Source organism: Thermobia domestica, chromosome 16, assembly GCF_964235325.1.
Source record: "Thermobia domestica chromosome 16, izTheDome1.hap1.1, whole genome shotgun sequence".
Taxonomy (NCBI): domain Eukaryota; kingdom Metazoa; phylum Arthropoda; class Insecta; order Zygentoma; family Lepismatidae; genus Thermobia; species Thermobia domestica.
In genome coordinates, this window is record NC_137469.1 from 105718562 (window position 1) to 105741878 (window position 23317).

Consider the following 23317-nt stretch of genomic DNA (forward strand, 5'->3'; position numbering starts at 1 on the left):
TGGTACATGACTGCGGATCTTTGTATAACAATTACTAAGAATACGTATTTAAAAACACCCATCTCGTAGTTTGAGCATAAGCTGTAATATTAGCCTTCTATATTCAAGAAACTCCATATTATTTAATAAAATAGTCATTTCATACAAAATATAACTTAATAATTTAGCATTGGGAATCAGCTGGGATCCGAAAGTAGGCGGGGCTAGGCTCTTAGCAATTCATATTATAACACATCTCAATGATATTGCTAGAACACATCTTACCATATATATTAATTTGTAGGGCTTGTGTATAGCCCGCTCCCCCCAGTTCTTTGTCACCGGAACTGGAAGTCACTACTACTACTTATATCGAGAACAGAACGCAGCCAAACCCTGCGGGGCTTCTAACCCGTTCCTACTATTACTACTACTATTGCTACTAACTACCACCACCACTACTACTACTATTCCTACTAACTACTACTACTACTGCTACTGCTACTACTATTACTTATACTAAAACTTCCTTACCACAAGATTTACATCTTACATCTTTCTAACATGCGATTCCGATTCATTATGAACTAGTATGAATCGTTAGGATCACAATGATTCGTTAAAAATCACTGGGGGAGCGGGCTATACTCAATCCGTCAAATTAATTCGTTTCTTACATTTATTAATTTTCTCTGTTTACGCAGACATTCAATGCATATCTTTCAATCGATAAATAATTAGAAAAAGATTAAAATCATGTATACAGAATTTAAAGCACTTTCCGCCCAGTGATTCATTTAGTATCCCAGAAAACTATAATTCAAAGACTCGTTTTAATAAAATTTGACTTGAAAATTGATAATAACATTTTAAACTTAGTAACAATAAGCTTAAAATTTAATAAACAAGTACTTAGAATAAAATAAAACAATAAATAATCACAATGTAAACCAAAACAAATAAGACTTGAAACGATCGATTTTCAGATCGTTACAAGGAACGTTTGGGATCAGTAAAAATGCCAGCGGGCAGTTTGGTGATAAGATTTAACAATACTATTTGCATTATTAAAGACTTACCTCAAGAGGATTTGTATTTAACAGAAATAAATAGAATAAGTTTAATGAAGAAATCTTGTCTTATGCCGTAGAGTTAATCACAAATATTTATTTCTTCTTGACGCAGGTTTATATTCACAGCCCAGTCGCATATCCAAAAGTAACAAATGCAGCATTTGTTCCAACTGCATATAAGAAAGTTACTAACATCCAAGTCCTGCCTATTTTTACCGAAAGCGAAAGAGAAGTAAAACACATACCACTTCATCTCAGACGATGTTTGTTTCCAGATGAAGTAGAACTAAAACTCACCACACAATACAATCAGCAGACCTGCTTTATGGAGTGTCGAATGGACTTCTTGCATCAAATGTGTAACTGTACGCCATACTTTTTTCCTAGATACGGTATGTATATACTAAAAATGATTCATTTGTGTTTAAATTGCACATTGTATAAAGCTAATCTTTATTATAAAAATATAGGACCTTATGTAGTCTCGTTTTGACGCGCGATTAGTGTCATACTAAAAATTCGACTAGCATAAGGCCTTTAGTATGACGCTAATCATACGTCAAAAGGACTCTGAAATAAGACAGATAATGTTTAGAAAGTATCCCTTCAGGTGATCACAGCTTTAATTTCTGTGATACTTTTCTGTGTGCAAGCTGGGAAGATGCCTGAATTATACGAATAAAGGCGTATCAGAAATATTTGCATCAGTTCCGATATGTGACCTTATATCATTACCTTGAGAGTTGAGTGGTAGGACAGTCCTCTGTGGGTTACACAACACCATTTAGAAGACGTCGACATATATTGTTGCTGTTCCTAACTTGTAACTCATATTACATACCCGAATAAAGAAGTTTTCCAATTTTGTATACACATAGATGCCTCATGGGGGAGAGAGAAGTGATGGGATTGTTAAATTTATGTGGGGCAGATATGAATTTGGAGAGCATTAAATTCGAAACATGGGTGACCCACAGTGCCGGATTTACGTATAAGCTAAACAAGCTATAGCTTAGGGCCCCAGTATCTTGACGCCCCCCCCAAAACTAAAAAACTGGATATGCATTTCCAAAGTATAAGAAAATCGATAAATAAAACTAAATTTACATATATGTAGGAAAAGTGCTTTCTGTTGTGTAGGCTACTACGATGCAAGTAATGGGATCTCTTCTGCTATCATGCTTCCTAAAATACCACTAATTTATTAATTGCTGTATATAGGGTCCCTACGTTTACCTGGACACATAAAGGGCCCTATTATATTCAACAGCTTAGGGCTTCAGTAAACCTAAATCGGATTATGACCAACAGAAAAGCACCCTTCATCATGATTGGGACTTAGCTCTGCTAACAAAAGTTATGTGGGGAAAAGTATGTAAAACAAGCACGCGGAAAGTCATTAACCTTACAAAATAAAACAATGGTCATTAAGGATATTAGGAAATAAATGCACGTGTAATTCATTATGCGTTATTATTATTATTCCCCATGTTCAGTGCCCAGGGACCACGTCCCCGGGCGCCGAAGTATAGCGCGCAAAATTTGGTAGAAAAAGAAAAGAAGGAAAGAAAAACGAGATGAAAAATTACTTGAAATATCACTTGTGTGTACTTAACTACTCATTTTGCTTTAGGAGGAGGTCCTATAATGTTACTCATGTTAGGAAAATGCATGTGCACATATATAAAATGGAAGAAAAAAGGGATGAGGAGGAGGCGGTATTTACTTTTGAAAATTTTCTCACTATTCACGCCAACCATGGTGGCGCTTCGCAGCTGGTCTGTGGACCTCACTCATATCTATGGGGGTAACATAATATACTCTTGCCTCGAGCGCTGATATTGCAAGGCACGGCACTGTCCGTATTAAGAAGAGGAATATTACTATTACTGATAAGAAAGGGTTCAATTGTGTACAACATTTATTCGTATTAGATTTGAAGCTTTCACCTACGTAAACTCCGCTGTCACATGCTTTCGCCTCAGGCCTTACAAATCGACGAGATCGCCATATCTGCACGCGCTCCTAGGAATTTTTGTTGAGAGGAGTGCATATTTTATTTTTGCTGTCTCCAATACAACAAGACATTACATCTATGTAGTATTGAACCGATGTTATTATATATCCAAAAGAAGATAAATAATTGCCAAGCACTGCCATCTATACGCTCAGATAAAATGATAGAACTAGATTGTTTTTATAAGAAAGATGAAGTGTAAAATAAAATCTTTATGCTACATTAAACAATCCTCTGCTGAACAAGCATGTTTTGGTTTTCACACGCTACCCTAGCCAAAGGTTTTCATTTGGTCACAAGGGAGCGGATGAAGTTAGATTTATATCGAAGTTGCACCACCTGAGTGTGACGTAAGGTCACGTAGTATTGTCAAGGTGTGTCCACCACAAAGTGAATTTGTCATGAACTGGAATCGAATTATGGGCCCACGCAACCAAAGATGAGTGCACTACCATTGAGCCACCCCGGTCCTTCCCTCTCCGTCGTGGTTTTAGGAGTAAGACTGTCTTTACGGCGTTGCGTAATATTTAATGTAATTAATGCCATGTACTTAAAAGAAATTTCCTCGGAGAGCCTGGACACTTCAATAGTTTATACTTGATCTAAATAAATTTATCATAGTAGGTAAAACATTGGGTATCTGGTGTAATGTAAAATTAAGTATATCATGTGCTAGACTTCCACATTGTTAAATTCTAAAAACGAAATATCAATGAAACCATATGTTGTACCAAATGACTCGAATTCAAGAGAGAGCTACAAAAGAAATATCTTCAGAAAGAAATCTTGACTGACTGAATAAAATCTAGATCAAACTGGTTAAGCTTTAGACTTAAAATTTGGACAGCACGTAATGTTTATCACTTAAGGTGTGTAACACTCCCCTCTTCACCACTTCTTTAAGGGTAATGTTATGTAGGTTTGTGAACACACTGTACTTGCCCAAGATGAATCGTGACGATAGTACAGCGTTGATGTTCTAGTTGTAAACGAATTAATGAATTCTTTGGCCCAGCCGGAAGATCACAGGACTCGTGTCAGAACGACAGGACCCCTCCTTGGAAGTTAAACATCAGATTAAGCTTCGATTAATATTCGGAGAAGTAATGAAGATTTCCAACAAGATAATAATATTATTTCTAAATAACAAATTACAACAAATATTCCATATGAACTGTCTTTATTCAATTTGAGTTTATTGAATTGTTACCAATAGGCAGCCTAAATTAATATAAGCTGATTATATATAGTTTAATAGTTAAATCCATGCATTCACTATAAACATGGTAAGTAGTAAACTGGTTCTACAGTCATAGGCTACAGGACATGCAAAACAAAAGCACGTAACATTGACAATGTAATTATATGCAATAGCAACTATAGAAAATCAGGAGCAAGATTCAATCAGTCGCAACACATACCAGGATTCGTAGTGATCAAATTGTAAACATCAACAAAAATTAATTAACCATTCATTATCCATATCGTACGTAGAATTCAACATTACTCATTTCACAATTATATTACTTTATTTATCATAAATTCATTGATTATCACAATGTCGTAAATCTAATAATTATCTTTGTTTTCACAACTTAATATTTTGTCACTCGAATCAGTTGATTATTTATATTATGCTGAGTACCCCCGTCTTGCTTATGGTTAAAAGTAATTAGCTCTTAAGAGTAAGTGCAGAACCATGAAAGTGCATAAACAAATATTCATACGAACAAACAGCTTGGACATGTAGGAAGCAAACAATTCTCATAAACATATCTTCAAGTATAAAGTTTTTAATTAATTTAATCATATTGAATTTGCTGAAGTTTGGATATCACGCGGCAGGTTGTATCGAATTTGGTTCTAGAGAGCGAAATTAACTATTCAGTACCACATTATTCTCAGCATTAATTGATCTTCAACCAAATTATAACTTTCAACGGATAGTAAAATGTTATTACTAGTCTTTTATCTGGATTACACTTTAATTACAGATATTTATTTTGTTTCTTGTTATATTTAATATTAAATGTCCACATTTAGTAAGAATCACACTTAGTTTCATTAGCAAACTTTTTTTCACAATCAAATTTGTTCTTCTTCTTCATGCAACGTTAGCTTTTCAGGCGCAGAATTTTAAGTGTTTATTAGCCACTAAACTGAATGATACATTTAATAATTACGAATGAGATTAAATAAATTATAAAAATGTAATAACAAATAAATGACTATTTAGACATTAATAACACAAAGAAATTTTATATTTGAAATGCCATCAAGTAAGTTGATGGGGCATTACAGGTGCTGCTAAGGAATGTTTTTTGATAACTCGAGGGGGAGGAGAAATGAGATTGCAATATCATATTTGGTCTAGGAATTAATTCGTGCGGGTGGACAAGAGATGGCGCAACGAACGGAGCGTCCCACAGTTCCGTGTATCCACACATGTGTTGCAAACCCCTGTCATCGCGTATCGTTCGTAGTATAGGGCAGTGGATTAAAGCGTCAACAACACCAGTTTGTAGTTAAGTGAACATGGCGCAATTTGTGCCTGATAAAGTGTTTTTGCGGGGTGTCCTGCTGCATTACTTTAACATGCAGAAAAGTGCGACTGAAAGTCATCGTATTTTGGTGGAAGTGTATGGTGACCATGCTCTAGCTGAACGAACGTGTCAGAAGTGGTTTGCACGGTTTAGAAGTGGTGATTTCGGCTTGGCAGACCAAGAGCGAGCTGGACAGCCAAAAAAATTTCAAGACGAAGAATTGACAGCATTGCTCGAGCAGGATTCGTGTCAAACGCAGGAACAACTTGCAGCAGCATTAGGCGTTGATCAAACAACAGTCTCCAAACGCTTGAAAGCCATGGGAATGATTCAAAAGATGTCACATTGGGTTCCACATGAATTGAAAGACAGAGACGTTGAAAGACGAAAAACCATTTGCGAATTGCTGCTTCAACGACAGAGCAGAAAGGGGTTTCTGCATCGAATTATTACGGGTGATGAGAAGTGGATCCATTACGAGAACCCTAAACGAAAAAAGGTCTGGGTGAAACCAGGTGAACCAGGTCCATCACAACCAAAACGAGATATTCACTGTGCAAAGGTTATGCTGTGCATATGGTGGGATATGAAAGGTGTGGTGTACTATGAGCTGCTGCAACCGGGTGAAACTATGAATGGAGAACGTTATCGACGACAATTAATGCGTTTGAAGCAAGCTCTGGCCAGAACACGACCAGAATGGGAGAACAGACATGATAAACTTATTGTTCAACATGATAACGCTCGCCCACATGTCGCAAAACCGGTCAAAACCTATTTAGAAAATGTCGGATGGGAAGTTTTACCCCACCCGCCGTATTTACCAGACGTTGCTCCTTCGGACTACTACTTGTTCGATTGCATGAACAACGATTTGATTGGACAGCGGTTTACTTCTTCAGAAGATATCGAAACATGGGTCTCTGACTGGATCGCTTCCAAGGATGAGGACTTCTTTCGCCACGGAATCCGTACATTGCCTGACAGATGGGCGAAAGTGGTGGCTAGCGATGGACAATATTTTTCTTAAGGTATTTATGTATTTTGTGTTTGTACTACAGCTTCAATGTGTGCGTACCAACCGCACGAATTAATTCCTAGACCAAATAAAAAACGTTCATATCTCGGAATCATTTAAGGGCTGCAAATAAAACTCGCATCTCAACTCTTTGTTTAAAATAACCAAACCTCTTACTTTTAGCATTTTTCGATATTTAACACCCAAGGGAAAAAATAGAGTAGGGTTGTTTCACAAGATAACCATAAGAGGTGTTTGAATTTTGTGCGAGCTTTTGAATGATTGGCTGGTTGGACTAGAGTTTAACATCATTTTCAGCATCGATGCCCTATGAGACATGAAATTCAGACAACATGCACTGCCATCGGGAATCGAACACAGGGTTTGCGTCACACAGACGCGTACGCTAATGATATAGCTACGAGGAAACTCTTGGGAGAGTATAAAGAAATTCTGACGAATCTTACATAAACTACACAGATTATTAACTGCAGTAATATGTTGTCGCATTTCCTAGTAAATTATTTATAGGGTGTATAAAGGGGCGTGTAAAGCCCCTGATCTACCTAGGTATACATGTAAGTGAAATTTTGAATTGCTTTTTCAACAGGCAACTAGATCATTTACCTCGACCTAGTACATTAATAAATGAAATCCATTACGGTAATTTGGGGGACTCCTACCATTTGGGAATCCCAAAATTTCCAAGCTTGAATGCCTAATGGCTTGCGGTGCCTCACGACCGTCACTTCTCAATAGTACAGTGTGAGTGCCAGAAAAAATCTTTGAGTTTTACGTCCCATGCTTATGCAGGCTAGGCTAAAGGAGACGGTGATGATGAGTAATGAATGAAATGGTGGAATGAACAAAATGGGAAGAAACGGGAGAACTCCCGAGGAAACCCACGCACATGGTGTTTATCAACTACAAAGTTCACCTAGCGCGAGCTGGAATCGAACCAGGGACCCATGCACCAGAAAGGAACGCTCTACCATTGAGACACCGCGACCCCGTGTGTCAGAAGTGTCTGGATGTGTGTTACGTACGTTCCAGAAATTTACGTTCGTGTGTAGTAGATATAAAATTGCAAAAAGAAGGTAAGTAGTCTGTGATTTTGTTGAATTTGTACCTTGAATTTGTAATATTTAGGTTTCAGTGGCAAAGATATACCATAAAATTGACAAGAGAGGTTCATGAAGTTGTTCCGCTGAGATACGAACGAAACAACTGTGTTTGCAGTTGTTATGTTATAATTAGACGAATGCCAGAGTTATACGGGCCATCGGGTGGGATATTGCGATATACAACATATTTTGTAAAGTAAAATTACTTGGCAGAATAGTTTGAACCGAGTCATTTGTTCGGAAACGGTTGGGTAAATCGTAAACTCGACGAACACGTATCCCATCATTTTCAAGGACAAGGTTTTTGGGATAAAAAACTTTGCCCTAGAGTGCCACGCAACGCCCCAGGCAGGGTTCAACTCTAAATTTTCAAATGGCATGAGTGGTTAAGTTGATCATCATTTGATAGCTATTGTGAAACGAAAGAAAATGCAGCAAGTCTCGACTCTCTACGTCAACCCTGTGCAAAACTGCGGCGGGTCAAAATGTAAACAAAAGCTTAATTGAAAAGTCTATGGCCAACTCTATAACTCGAAAACGGTGAGACAAATGTGAAAACAGGAAAGGAGGTGTGACATTATTTTGTAAGTACAACGATTTAGATTAAAACTTCTTGTCACAGAATCCCCACAAAGTCCCAGAGGGATCCAACTAAAACGTTTCAAATGGCAAGAGGGGTTAAGTAACACATCGTTTGAAAGCCTTTGTTAAATGAAAGAAGATGGAGCAAGTTTCGACTTTCTACAACTACCCTGTGGAAAATGTAAACAAAAGCTTAGTTGAAAATCTATGGCCACCTTGAGTCCAAGATGGCCGCTTGAAACCTATATCGAAAGGGTAGGCATACCAAACTGATGAAGCTAGGAAAACTAAATTTGGCATGAATGTTGATCAGTAGGTGACGAAAAGATGCGAAATGTTCAAAATCGCAACATCTTAAGTTCAAAATGCCGCACCATGTATCGAGCGAATGTCCAGCTCAAACCCTGGTGTTGGAGAAGCGAAATGTGGTATTTACATTCATGGTTAATAGTAGATACTTACAAAATATCAAAGAGTATAATCTGTCATCCAATGTGGCTGTCAGCATGGGAAATGAGTTGTATGTAAAGATGCTATTTTTTGGAATATTGTAACAAACCAAGTTTGCGCAGCTCGATGTACTGAAATGATTTACACGTGGTTTGGTACTGTTCGCCAAGTTTGTAAATGCAATTTTTTTTTGTATATTTGGTATTGCTTGAAATATTGCGATCAAACCAACGAATGGCATACAAATGTAACCTCACGAATACATTACAATGGAGCTCCCAATCTGACTGGTGCAGCAAGTCCTTTATATATGAACTACGTATAACAAAATTAGAAAAATACCCGAAGGTATTCAACCTTTGTTTAACAGTATGAATAGGAAATCATCATCATTGTCATCATCAGAAGTAAATAGAGTTGTGTGTTCATCACATATTCGTTATATTCACGTAAATGATATCGAGAAAACCTTGACGAAAGTGAATAAGAAACAAAACATATGTGTTGTTACCGAATGAAATAATAATTGAAGTGAATCGAAATTCAATTGTCCTTTAGTCTTTCTATTGTTTCTAAATACATAATAGATAAAATAGAGACTTAGATTTGTACTGTGATGAATGACATAGGATTTAAGCAGCCATCTTGCATTCAAGGTGGCTATAGATTTTCAATTAAGCTTTTGTTTACATTTTGACCCACCGCTATTTTGCACAGGGTTGTCGTACAGAGTCAAGACTTGCTCCATCTTCTTTCATTTAACAAAGGCTTTCATGTGCTACTTAATCCCTCTTGCCATTTAAAACGTTTTAGTAGGATCCCACCGGGACCCTGTGGGGGCCCTGGAACAAGATGTTTCAACCTAAGTCGTTGCACTTAGAAAATAATGTCACCCTTCGTTTCCTGTTTTCACATTTGTCTCACCGTTTCCGAGTTATAGGGGTGACCATGGACTTTTTAATTAAGTTTTTGTTTACATTTTTACCTGCCGTCATTTTTCACAGGGTTGTCGTACAGAGTCGAGGCTTGCTCCATTTTCTTTCGTTTTACAACAGCTTTGAAACCATGTACTACTTAACCTCCCTTGCCATTTGAAAATTTTGAGTTGAACCCTGTCTGGAACCCTGCGGGGGACCATGGGGCAAAGTTTTTACCCCAAAAAACTTGTCCTTGAAAATGATTGGATACGTGTTTGCCGAGCTTTCCATTTACCCAACAATTTCCGAACAAATGAGCCGGTTCAAATTAATCTGCCAGCTTCGTAGCTTTTACATTACAAAATATGTTGTAACTCACGATATTCCGCACGGTCGCACTATAACTTTAGGATTTGTCTAGTTATAACATATCAAGTACAAACACAATTGTCTCGTTCGGATCTCAGCGGAGCCGTTTCGTGATCTTCCCTTGTGGAAACAAGTAGATTAACAAGCAATGAGCTGGAAGCTTCTGCGGTTCATTACTGAACATGTGCCGACAGTCAATCTGGACAACTAGTGTTTCCAACTATATTTAAAAGTGTATATTTATATTAACAGAATTTTTGACGATCCCGACACTCGAACTTTGGGCACTACCGGTACCCGGATATTTCAACATGATACAGCCCGTGCGTTTAAAATTAATGTGTAATCGTGAAAGTGAGTTCTAAGTGAAAACATTTCCCCTCACTCCAGGTAAAAATGGGAGGAACTACAATCGTACCACAAACAAATGTAATTGGTCACTGGAAAATATGAAAGCAGCAGTTGAAGCTGTAAAGGAAGGCATGCAGGTTGTAACTATGGCATAGCGTATAAAGTTCCCCGAAATAATCTAAGGAAAAGAGTGACATAAAAGTTCTCGGCAATGTAACGTTTTCCAAAAACTAAGAAGACGAACTGCTGAAAAGGGATTCTTAAGTTAGATTCAGATGGTTTGGTCTCAGAGGTACGGACTTGCATGAGTTAGCATTTTCCTTTCCTGAGAAAAACATTATTAGAAACCTTTTCAATAAGGAAACAAAGTTGGCTGGTTACGATTGAGTTTATGGGTTTCTAAATTGATAATCAATCAATTCTTGTACGGAAAGCTAAAAAAACGTCTCATTCGCTCGGGCTAGGGATCTTTCAAAGAAATCGCTTGAAGCGTTTTACAAAACTCTCGATGACTGCTATACTACATACAATTTGTAGAATAAGCCTGGACAGGTTTTTAACTGTGATGAAACAGGCTTGCCGTCAGTAGGTAAACCAGGGTAAGTTTCATCCGAAAAAGGGAAGAAAGATGTGTATAGTCAATCTAATACAGAGAGAGGAGAGACGGTTACTGTAATGGCTTGTGCCAGTGCTTCTTGGAATTTTATTCCTCCTCTGGTAGTGATGAAGGGACAAACACAAAATGAAGAATACATGAATGGTATGCTTGGCCGAAATGTCAGAATCCGGTTATATGACAAGAGCTGTTTTTTTCACAATTCTTGGAACGTCTGGCAAGCTACAAACACGAGGGTCAAATTCGTTTGATCCTTGATGGACATGAATTAAATTGTAAGGATTTCCATGTGCTGGAAAGAGGCTGCACATGGGATATCAACTTACTGTGCTTACCTCCTTATGAGACACCAAAGATGCAGCCTTTAAATGTATCCTTTTTCAAACCATTAAAGTATTTCTACAATGAAGAATGCCGTCTGTGGCTGCGTTCAAACTGAGGTGTCTCCGAAACAAGATCTCTTTCAAGCAAACGAAATAAGATCTTTTTTAATCAAACGAAACAAGATCTCTTTCAAGTCCTCCAAATCAGGAACCAGGTACATCTTTTCAAGCTTTAGCTCCAACACCCTAGAAAAGTGTCCGAACTTCCAGGATTGATCGTGGTATCTTGACATGAAGAGGAGTCTAGACATCCGAGAACTGCAAGAAAAACCAAACACGTACAAGAAAGCATGTTGATCTACTAAGACAATAGTTGTTAAGATGTATAGGAGAAAGTTAAATCTTCCGGTCAACTGCAAAGAAAACGAAACATTTAATGTTAAGAGTTCTGCTGACTAATGATCCAATGAGAACGTGAAGGATTATTATGGAGTGTGTCCTCCAAATCAGACCCATTCCAGATTTCGGGAAGGGCAATGTATACAGTGCACGAAATATTGTTACTGATTTCATGAGAAATTTGTACGAGATAGTTCTAATCCTTACTTCATCTGCCCCAATTGCCAGTAAACTAGCGAGCCTGTCTACAGACAAGTGAAATATTACAATAAACTCATGAAGTAATGAAACCTTAGGACTTACTCAACAGTCATTTCAATGTGTATCGAAACATAATCTTATAACTATAGACCCTAACTAACTTCCTTGGCCTCAATGTCTCATATGATTAGGTAATGTGCATTTTTGTCTTATATTAAGTGGGAACAATAGCTAGTTAAGTGATACATATTTTGTTTATGTGCCACTTTTAATAGTAACCAAACCCATTGATGTGGTACTTCACTTGTCATTAGTGTCTCATTTTATGATACTTTTCGGTTTGTATTGTTTGCATTCCTAAAGCATTTTGGCAATTATACCAGCTGAACCTGCGCTCTCTACACAGCGCATCATTCGCAAATGAGCATAAATCTTCTTATCATTCCTTACAACATCTGTACATGCCCCTTTACAGACACAAGTGAAAGACGTATTGATTAAAACAAAGCCGAGGGGTATCATAAAGGGGAGACTTTTTTCGATTATTTTTTCTCAATATCTCGCACCGTTTGCAAGATTTGAGCCTGCTTCCGGTTGGAGTTTCTAATTCATGTATGACCAGTGTTTTCGTTCTTGCATGCAGTATGTAATAAGCAAATACATTACATACACAATTAATTATAATGTCAGTTATATATGGTGTTCATTGAGCAAAACACTCCCCCCAAAATAAAGGTTCATCTTAGACTGGAGAAATGGTTATCCTTCCTTTTCCATTATTATTTGGCCATGAAACAAATGCCTGAGACATATACAACCCCTGTATACAGCAGTGTGGTGTTGGAATATATAATGCTTAGGATGTGATCGTTTAGTTTTTTTTTTAATTTCAACACTTTCAATGTACCCGTAAAAATGTAATAAATTAAGAGTGCCCATGTTTTTTAAATATTCAATTAGAACTGAACAATCTACATGAAATTTACAATCGATCAGTGAAAACGTCATCTTTCTAGAGCCTCTAGTGTCCGAGATCTCATTGTCGAAAGGATTGGACAGAAACATATAAACATAGTTTAATAGAGCTTCAAAGATGGCAGCACAATTCATTTGCATTTATTTCGGAGAAGGCTTATTAAAGGCAAAGGCCTTTGAATAATAATTTAAAAGGATAAACTTTGTGAAAAAATATTTCTTTAAGTAATTCATTTAAAGTACACTCTTTTAAAAATATTTGTCTTTGTTATAAACGTGAAATCACAAATAACCGTAAATCGAAGGTTTGAAAGCCAAGGTTATAGGTTAGAGCTCGGTCGCTCTTAATATATCTCTGGCCACAGAGAAGGTGTTGCCTTCTACGGCCCGCCTATAAATTGGATGGGAATGAAACTCTTGTTAAAAAAAATCGCTCTTAATGATTCGGATCATCCTCTTACTAGTCCAATTACACCTTTGGAGATCACTGCAGTCTTAGCCAATAAAAAGAATACAGCTCCAGGGTTTGACGGTGTAACTTACCGCCATATTAAAGGGGCTCCACTGGTGGTTCTGCTCCTACTGTCCGCTATTTATAACCTTATACTTCGAACGATTATCCAGCTTCCTGGAAAACTTCAAAAGTCTTAATGTTTCTGAAACCGCATAAAGATAACACCAAGGCAGAGTCGTACCGTCCATTACAACTCACGTCTACACTGGGGAAGATCCTCGAACGCATCTTAGTTCGGCGTCTACATACTCACTTCTTCCACAATCAAATTCCTCTACACCAAACTGGTTTTCGTCCTAACTGCAGTCTCAATGATAATCTACTCAAATTACCACTATTCTTACCAACCACTTCAATAGCATTCAACCTTCCTGTTTATTATTATTTGACTTGGAGAAGGCTTTCGATTCAGTTTGGCACGATGGGTTACTTTACAAACTTCATCTTCTACGGTTACCATTCGCATATATCAGACTAATTTATCACTATCTCACCAATCGCATAGCATATGTCAACATTAATTCATCTTTATCATTTCCTATTTTTCCGCTTAGTGGTGTACCCAAAGGTTCAGCGTTATCGCCACTTCTATATATACTATATGTTTGAGATTTGCCTGTTCCTCCTGATCCTATCTACACCTTTACCTTTGCAGATCATACTGCTTATATTGCCTGTGGAAAATCTATTCAGCATATCAATACTTTACTTCAAGAGGCAATAAATAAGTTCTGTGACTGGTGTAATACTTGGCAACTCGGAATCAACTTCACTAAAACACAGGCACTTGTCATCATACCATCAGGACGTACCAGTCGGGTCCGACGCAATAGATCTCTTTTACATCTTACCATAGCAGGCACACGCATTTCCGTCACACGTATTGGTGTTATCTTTGATGATCATCTTTCATGGCGTGGACATCATCAGTATGTCATAACTCTGGCGCAAAATAAATTAAATCTTGTGAAGGGATTAGTCGATACTTCATGGGGCCTTCATCAAGAGACTGTGTTACATACTTACAAAGTCTTCTTACGACCATCTATACTTCATGGACACATGGCATGGCTTAATGCCAGTAATAAATTCTACACCTGCCTCCAGATCATTGAAAGACATGCATTACGCCTTGCATATCGCATCAAACTGTCTAGTCCTACCCGGCTACTCTATGAGCGCATTCCATTTCCACATCTTCTTCTTCATTTAGAAAAACTGCGTACCAGGTACTCCACTACCCGTTGGACTCAAGGCCAAACCCATCCTTCGAAGTTGTATACGCATCGATGCAGATCAAGATGTTCCATCTCGTCTACAATCTACACCACTTCAGCACTTAGTTACACTGTATGTTCTTACACATCCTGACGAACAAATAGACGAATTTCTATTAGCATATCAACCATCAGACTTATCACCAAACATTTATCCATCTTTTGCACTTTAACTCGCATAAACAAGGGCATCATTGTGTCTCTCATCATGTGCCGAGTCGCTCCGGCACAAGAACTTAACCCTTCACCTGTCTAATTAACAATATCACTGTGTTGTGGCATCTAACTTGCACCTCATCCTTCATCTCATTACACATACATTTTGATAGATAATGTACGTACAACAAATAACGATTCCTGATCAATTGATGAATAAAAATCCCAATTATGAATGGATAAAGACAATAAATAAATAAATGAAATTAAACCTCTTTGTCCATCCAATTTATCCTTTATTCCCCATACGCATAACTCTACTCCCAAGAGAAGGTATTCCCTTCTACGGGTTCGTGCATTGTAAAAAAATCGCTCTTAATTGGTACTGTAGCATTTTAATAGATAGTTACCTTCTGTTTATTTTAAACTTTTTATGTAGTTTTTATTTTTAGGGATGTTGAGGTTCCCCATAGTATGTGTCGGAAATCCCCAACAAAATCGGAGAATCACAACAGTACGCACGGTTGTAATTATGCTTGTACAACTACTATTGAAATTATAATTAACGTAATAGTACTATCACTATAGCAAAGAGGAATGTTCAATGTATCATATACCTTAGCATCAACATGATCGCGTTACTGTTTTTTTTTTCAGAATTGAATATATGCTTAGGGTATCGGGGTTACCCCAAATTACCCTAACTATTAATGGTTAACGGCAATTTTAACGATGGGTATCTATAATTCATACACCAAGCATGTAAGCAAATTATTGAATCTTGTAGCAAAATTTGCAACATATAGGTATAGCTGTTACCTCGGTTCAGTTTCGTTAATGGAGTCAATCTGTGAATATATTAATGTATAACAGAGACTTTAACAGTGATTATTAATAGATCACATCTCATAAGCGAATTTTTGGATTGTATATTTTGGCATGGACAATTAGGGTAATTATCCCTGTCGTGTTCGTTAATGGGGTAAATCTCTTAACGGATAAGGGGGCCGCGGTGGCTTAGTAGTAGAGCGTTCACCTTTGGTGCTAGGAGTCCCGGGTTCGACTCCCGCCAAGTGAACTTTGTGGTGGACAAACACAATGTGCGTGGGTTTTCTCGGGATTCTCCTGTTTCCTCCTACTTTCTTCATTCCAATATTTCATTCATTGCTCATCATCACCGTCTCCTGTAGCCTAACCGGCATAACGTGGGACGTAAAACTCAAAGATTTCATTTCATTTTCTCTTAACGGATAAGGAAAGACATTAACGTTAATTCTCTATAGCCCATAGCCCATGCATATAAGCTAATTTTAAATTATATTTCTAAATAGACAGCTAGAGCAATAAGAGCTCAATTCCATAAAAAGTCTAAGCCAAGAAAGTAAGATTTTCAGGAGACAATTTTTTGTGTGTGTTTCCATCATTATATTTCTGTGAAAGAAAAGGAATCTACATATTGTAATTGCCTACTTTTCATAAGATAACGGTGAAATTATCATCTATAGCAAGAGTTTTATAAGTGTTCTTAAGTATGAGTCAGAAAATATCTTCATAGAATACTATTGACTAAGGACATTTTGGAAAGCAACGCTGTTTTCTTTTGCTTACAATTAATTTGGTTTATGGAATTTTGGCATGAAATTCAATTCAATATACGGAGATGCTGAAAAGCAATTTAATAGAACCAACATCTAAAAATTGACAAAAAATTGACTTAGGCTCTTTTAGTATCCACCACTTCAATTACGTTGTTTGATTTCGTTAATGAAGCCAATCTATTAACTGGTAACCCTGACTATCTATATCTTATATGCAGTGCATGAAAGCGAAGTTTTGAGCTCAGTTTTTTCAACAGATATTTAGAGCGATTATCTCGTTAATATTAAGTTAAATCGGTTAACGGTAACTAACGTTGTCTATTCATATCTTATACATGGAAATAACTAGCTTGACCCTCTTACTATCTTTACCAGAGTTTATGACTTTTAAAACATCTCTATTTTGGACTTCTACTACCTAACAAACCCGTATAAATATTTTAATAATTATTAAAATATTGCATTATATAATATAATATAATATAATATAATATAATATAATATAATATAATATAATATAACATTATATTATATTATATTATATTATATTATATTATATTATATTATATTATATTATATTATATTATATTATATTGTATTTTATTATATTATACAAATATTTTATTAATAATATTATAATATATAAATGCAGGGTATATTCAACATGTTTTTAGGTCATTAGTACTCATTAGTACTCACTGTATTTACAAACATGTCTAAGGAAATAAATATTTTAACTTACTCATTAAGTACTGATGAGAATCAGGCACTTGTTCCAAAAATGTTCTGGAAAAATACTAGTAGGACCAATGAAGCTCTCAAAGGGCTGCAAATGAACTAGTTCACTAATTATTATTATTATGAATCTAGAAGTATATTTCTATCCATGTGGATATCTTATAATGTGATGTGAATTGGTTTTAATTGCAGGTGCCCGAATATGTGGAATTGAAGATTTGGAATGCCTGAAAAGACATGATAGTATGTAGATTTACAAAAATTTAATTAAAAATAATATTAACCTGATTATTTCTCATATAGTGTTGGTTGTTAAGCCACAGTACGATAACACACACACAAACACACACACACACACACACACACACACATATATATATATATATATATATATATATATATATATATATATATATATATATATATATATATATATATATATTGGAGAAAATGCGTAGTTTCAGGGCTTGGGCTGTCCAAATTTGTTGAGAAGCTAAAATTTCAACACGCACTACTTTGAATTCTCGAAACCGTGGAGTTGCGGTTCTTATTAACATAAAAGAATTCATACATAAACCAAAATGTATATTTCATCCATTCGCAATGATGTGCAATGATTATCTACAAAACATAATTTCCAGATATACTCTCAAAATAATTTTCAGACTTGCTGTGATTTAAAGGTGGATCACAAATAAGCAAAAAAGTAAATCTTGACAAAAGTGGACGAGGAATGCTTCGGCAAGAAGTTAGGAATATTAGGAACCGCAACTCACATGGTTCTTTGTGTTCAAACTTACGCGGGCAACGATGTAGTTTGTCATGGTATATTTCACGTTTTCTTCAGGTATAGTAATATTTAATGTGGAACGCACCTCAGATATATACCATTGAAGTATATTGATAGTTATTGTAAATATAAGAATTCGTTCAAATGATATTACAATATTTCACATAGCATTATTTAAAGTAATTCTGTCAAAAAGCATTAAATTAAACTTTTGTTTTCCACGTTTAAAGCATATTTACACTGAAAAATGCGTATCCCAATCTACACGTATAAATCTTAAATTGTAGGAAATTCTTGTATGATACAAATGAAAACTAGTGCTCATTTCAGCATCAGCGACTTTAAATGCGTACAAAATAGAAACAATATAACATAAGAAGCCCTGTGTAATCGAGAGAGTGAAAAACTGTTTATGATGCCCATTCAGTGCCCATAAACTGGTTCCATCTCTTACAATATGTCTTTGTTGCAGCATGAAGTTGTAGATGTACTACTCCTGGTTTCAATAATGAATTCATATAGTTGTAGATTTTACCGTACTCTAACAAAGTGAACGAAACTCTATTTTTTAAGTTATATCATGCATTGTTCACGAATAATTGAAGTCTTTAATTCCTAAAATAGAGCGTCAATATAATGAATAGATATTTGTTTGAATATGTATCAGCATTAGCATTGGTTTCGTAAATGGGAATTTATAAATGAAACGCTAACTAATTACCGAACTCTACAGCCTATTGTACCCGAGCGATCAATGTCACATTTACCAAAGGCCACTATTCACAAAAGGCCTCATATACACATTTCTATTTTGTATTTCTATCTTTTTAGAAATCCATTTTAATAATGTCCCCCATATACACCTAGTTCTTCCAAATGGTCCTTTCCAATTTAATAATTTTATGGAAACCGTATAAATTATACAGTTCCTTATTATGAAGTTTCCGCCATTTTCAATTCTCGTCCTTCTTGGATCCAAATATTCGTCTCAGAATTCATTTCTCAAATGCTTTCAGTCTGCAATGCTTCATTATGACAAGTAACCATGTTTCGCAACCATACAGTCCAACAGGCATAATTATGCTTCCATGTGTTGATTTTTATCTGCATTTAGACCTAAATCCATATCCCTGCAGGAGTTTAATAAAATCTATGCATTTCCTTCTACAATTCTATTATCATCCACCATCAGGGTTACATAATTAGCATAAACCAAAACCTGGTAAGTGCCATTCAGTTGTAAGCTCTGATTGCTATCTTTGAATTTTCTCAAAGCGTATTCCAGATCAAAATGCGACAATGGCGACAATGCATAATTCTGTTTCAAGCTATTCTCGATCTGAAACCTCATGGGTAACATTTTTCTCTGCTGATTTTACTTTGAGATTCACTTAAACACATTATAATTACTCTAGCGACTAGCTTTACCGGTATATCAAATTCGATAAGAATTGATTTATACAACGTTTCCATTCTAAGCAAATCGTAAGCGTTTCTTCAATCAAAATATATGTAGTACGGCTTGTTGCATTCTCGTTTCTTCACTCGAGATTTTGCTATCTAGAAGAAGGAGAAATTATAGATATGTGAGAGATACGATGCAAAGATATCTTATGAAATTATTAATTACTGTGATTTAACGCAACGATAATGCAAGTGGTTTGTGTGTCATTGTAAGAATACATGTCACCTCTGGAGTATTGCGTGACTCTCAAAAGTATTTGAACTGGGGTTAGGAGTTTGTATGTCGCTGTTAGGATACATCAAAGAATAGACACAATCTAATAGACAAAGTATATATTTTCATAAATTAATACATAATTTATTATAACAGAATAAGAACTATAAACTACATCTGACTGGGAACTCTAATGGTTTGAAATGATACAAAAATTTATAGAGGTCATTGAGTTTGAGACCGATTGTGGCTCATTTAGAAGCAATTGTAGTTAACTAAATTATCAACATAAATATTAGCTTACTCGACTACATTTGTACCTAGTTTTATGCTTCAGTTATGAGACTGAATTCCACTGATCAAAACCTATACTAATCTTTAAGTGCTAAAAGAAATCGAAGTAGGACGACTATATTTGTGAAACTGGTGTGTGTATATATTAAATTATTATTAAAAATATTAAGTATGGAGGCCAATAAAGATTATTGGTTGTGCGTATATTTTGTATATTAATTATTGTAGCTTCAGAATTTAGTCACTGATCTACAAATTCTATATAAATTGTTCAGAAAGGAAGCATTATTCAACTCACTGGTTGACCATATGTTTTTTTTTTTTTTGTGGTGGTTTATGTGCTCACTATGTTTTTCTAACTTTAATAATTAGTTAAATCTAGTTCATAAAACTTATTTTTTGAAGTTCTTGTATTGTTACATGCTCCGTTTGCAAGCATTCTATATAACATTTGTTACACTGCAGCAATTACAAATTTGGAAGAGATAAAGACGAGGTGTTGATGGCGATTGTTCGTCCTCAACCAGTAATGTTTTGATATTTGGTTCTGGCAGGCCAGCAACCAGTGGGGGGCTAGGGGAGACTGCCCCCCTAAACTTTTCGTGTCCCCTCCAGACCTCAATACACAAGCACAATTTAGATATTTGTAAGAGAATTTTTAATGACTTGTCCTTCTCTAACGTCTTGATGACCCCTCCAAACCTCTGTGGTTTTGTTTCGGGCCTGGGTCATGGATACTAAATGCACGTTACACAATGAAGGACATAATTTTCAGTAGCATAAATAATAGCTTTTCTCGATTTTATCGAAAACTGAAAATTAGAGTTCATCATCAGGTATGCTATTTTATTGAAGTCAGCAGCATTTTCCGCAACCTGTGTCGACAATTACAATCCTCCATGAGTTCTGATATATGTATGGATATACGGGATCGGATTGCATGGACGAAACTGCTGCAATGGAGCCATAATGCTTTAATACGACTCCAGTGCCATCAGGAAAGTGCAACATAGGCCGGTGATGACTGAAGACGTAAGATAAGGTTTTACGAGTTGAGTGATCGTTTATCTAAACCCAATAAAGAGAGTATGTGAGAATTTTAAAGTTAGTTTTAAGTACGTTTTTGCACATTCATATGAAAAGATATACTTTATTCATTCCGATATGAAAGTACTTGTTTCTATTTCGTTTGTGCACACCCCCACGAAACATTGTGGCTACACCTATGGAGAATGGTAACAGGCAACGAGGACATCGAACGCTTAATTAATAATATTGCAGATACTTTTGGATCTGTAACTACTTATATACTACCAGCACTAACTTACAACATTTTCCTATAATATAGGTATACCGTCCTTTCCTTTCGTCATTGTGTTTCTCTCAGCTTTTTTGTCATTGTAAGCGGACACTCATATCGTATATCGGCCAGTAGTAACTGATTGATCTAATAGTTCCTAAAATACGTATTTTAGTATTAATTTATTTATTGAATAAGAATTATTTCAAAATGCATCTATTTCAAACGACTAGCTGGTTTTATGTTTCTTGCAGCTGGTTTGCGATTTAGCCGGGTACCTGATGATGTAAAAGGCTTCAATAACGCCGAGAATTCCTTAAATTGCAGTTGCTACAGATCTTGCACCATTACTTCCTATCAAACAACATATTCTTACGATGATGCGTAAGTAATATTGTAAATGGATATTTGTTCTGACAGAAACATGTTCCGGAAACAGTTTTGCTCATTTTATATAAATTCAATATAAAGTTTGTAAACTTTACGATTATAAGCATAACCAAGAGTCAAACATATTTTCATGGAATACATACAAGACAACTCAATTTAATTTCATAGTGTGAAGGTAGTATAGACTATGCAAATTCAATAATTAAACTGGAAGTAATAGATCTGTAACTTCTGATTGCGATAATATGATAACGTCCGAGATGAAACTTGTTGTTCACACGCTGAATCCATATCAAAAGCAATTTCTCATTATCTTTACAATGATTAGCATATATGAATCAATAATGAAACCGGAACTTTTAGTAGTTTTTAATATTGTCGGTTTCAGTAAAAAAGTTGAGATTAAATTTATTCTTTGTATATATACAAATTATCTCTGTCTGCGCAACTGCCTAATATACCATTCTGCTGATGTTCATAGCCCCATTTAACTAGCTTTGATGTCACGAACCACTTCCTGTAGTTTGCACGTATCTTTCTGTTACATTCGAATGAACAGGATTCGATTGTTGATTCCGAGTTCGAACTCCTGTCACCTGTACACGACGCGGAATTCAGCAAGATACAAGCGAACCCTTTGTCTTCTTTTGATGTCACGAATCATCTCCGGAGTTTGTGCACATCTTTCAGGTTCATTCTGTATGTAGAATTTGTCGCCTACCATTACCGACCTTTTCTCTATGGAAATAAATATTGAAACCGGAAGTGGTTATACATTTCTACAGCTCCCAATTGCTGTAGATGATTAAAGTAGGAAATAAAACCTATTCTTGTTGTATTGAGTCCATATCAAAACACTGTTTTTCGCTATCTATTGCCGTTTTTTTGTTCATTATGGTGAATATGGTTGAAATTGGAAATTTGTAGAATTTCATCCTTTCGGTTCGAATTGAGGAATAATGAAGGAGATGGAACCTGTTAATGGGACGTTGATTCGATTCCAAGGGAGCCCGTTTCTCGCTATCTATGATTGCGTATGTTCTGATACCTGTCATTAAACAGAAATTCGGACAAAGCTGTACTATAATACCTGCAATGCTTTAAAAACACAGTTTGGAGGCGTGAAAAAATCATTTTTTGATAATTTAATGACATTTCATCGGAATACACTTATGGGAGAGTTTTATAATTTTCAATTTTGTGTATCTTTTAGTTTGAAGTTGGTAGTCTTTATAGCATATACATTACTTGGCTGTACTTATGATTACTGTACCACACACAAACACTGAGAAAAAATACACATTATAGTTTTTTTTAAATAAATAGAAACCCACTTAAACTTCTCGTAAAAAAGGACAAATGCATCAGAAAGCCCGATAATTGTACTAAGGTACATTATTATTCAGTGATAGTATTAAGAGAAACTACCAAACGGAGTTCTGGCACAAGTACTTCTCTTTCAAAATATTTTCTAAAATAAAATAACGCGAATTTTAGCTTTCAACTTTCTTTTCGTTACTTATGTCGTATGTAACTATTAGTTTTTAAAATTTCTTCTGAATAGATTTATGTAACTATTAAACGAACTTAACAACATGAGACACTCATGAACATTTTGTGAAATCCAGGCAGATTGTTTCGATTA

At 35.8% G+C, this 23317-nt stretch overlaps 1 protein-coding gene across 1 annotated transcript in view; it reads left to right on the forward strand.

The window, feature by feature from the left end:
* LOC145672553 (sodium channel protein Nach-like) overlaps nt 1–23317 on the forward strand; it is a 94596-nt gene that overhangs the window by 43252 nt on the left and 28027 nt on the right. The window contains exons 6-8 of the mRNA XM_081741711.1: nt 1165–1444; nt 17413–17463; nt 21537–21666. Coding sequence (XP_081597837.1) covers nt 1165–1444; nt 17413–17463; nt 21537–21666 — 461 coding nt within the window. The remainder of the gene's footprint in view (nt 1–1164; nt 1445–17412; nt 17464–21536; nt 21667–23317) is intronic.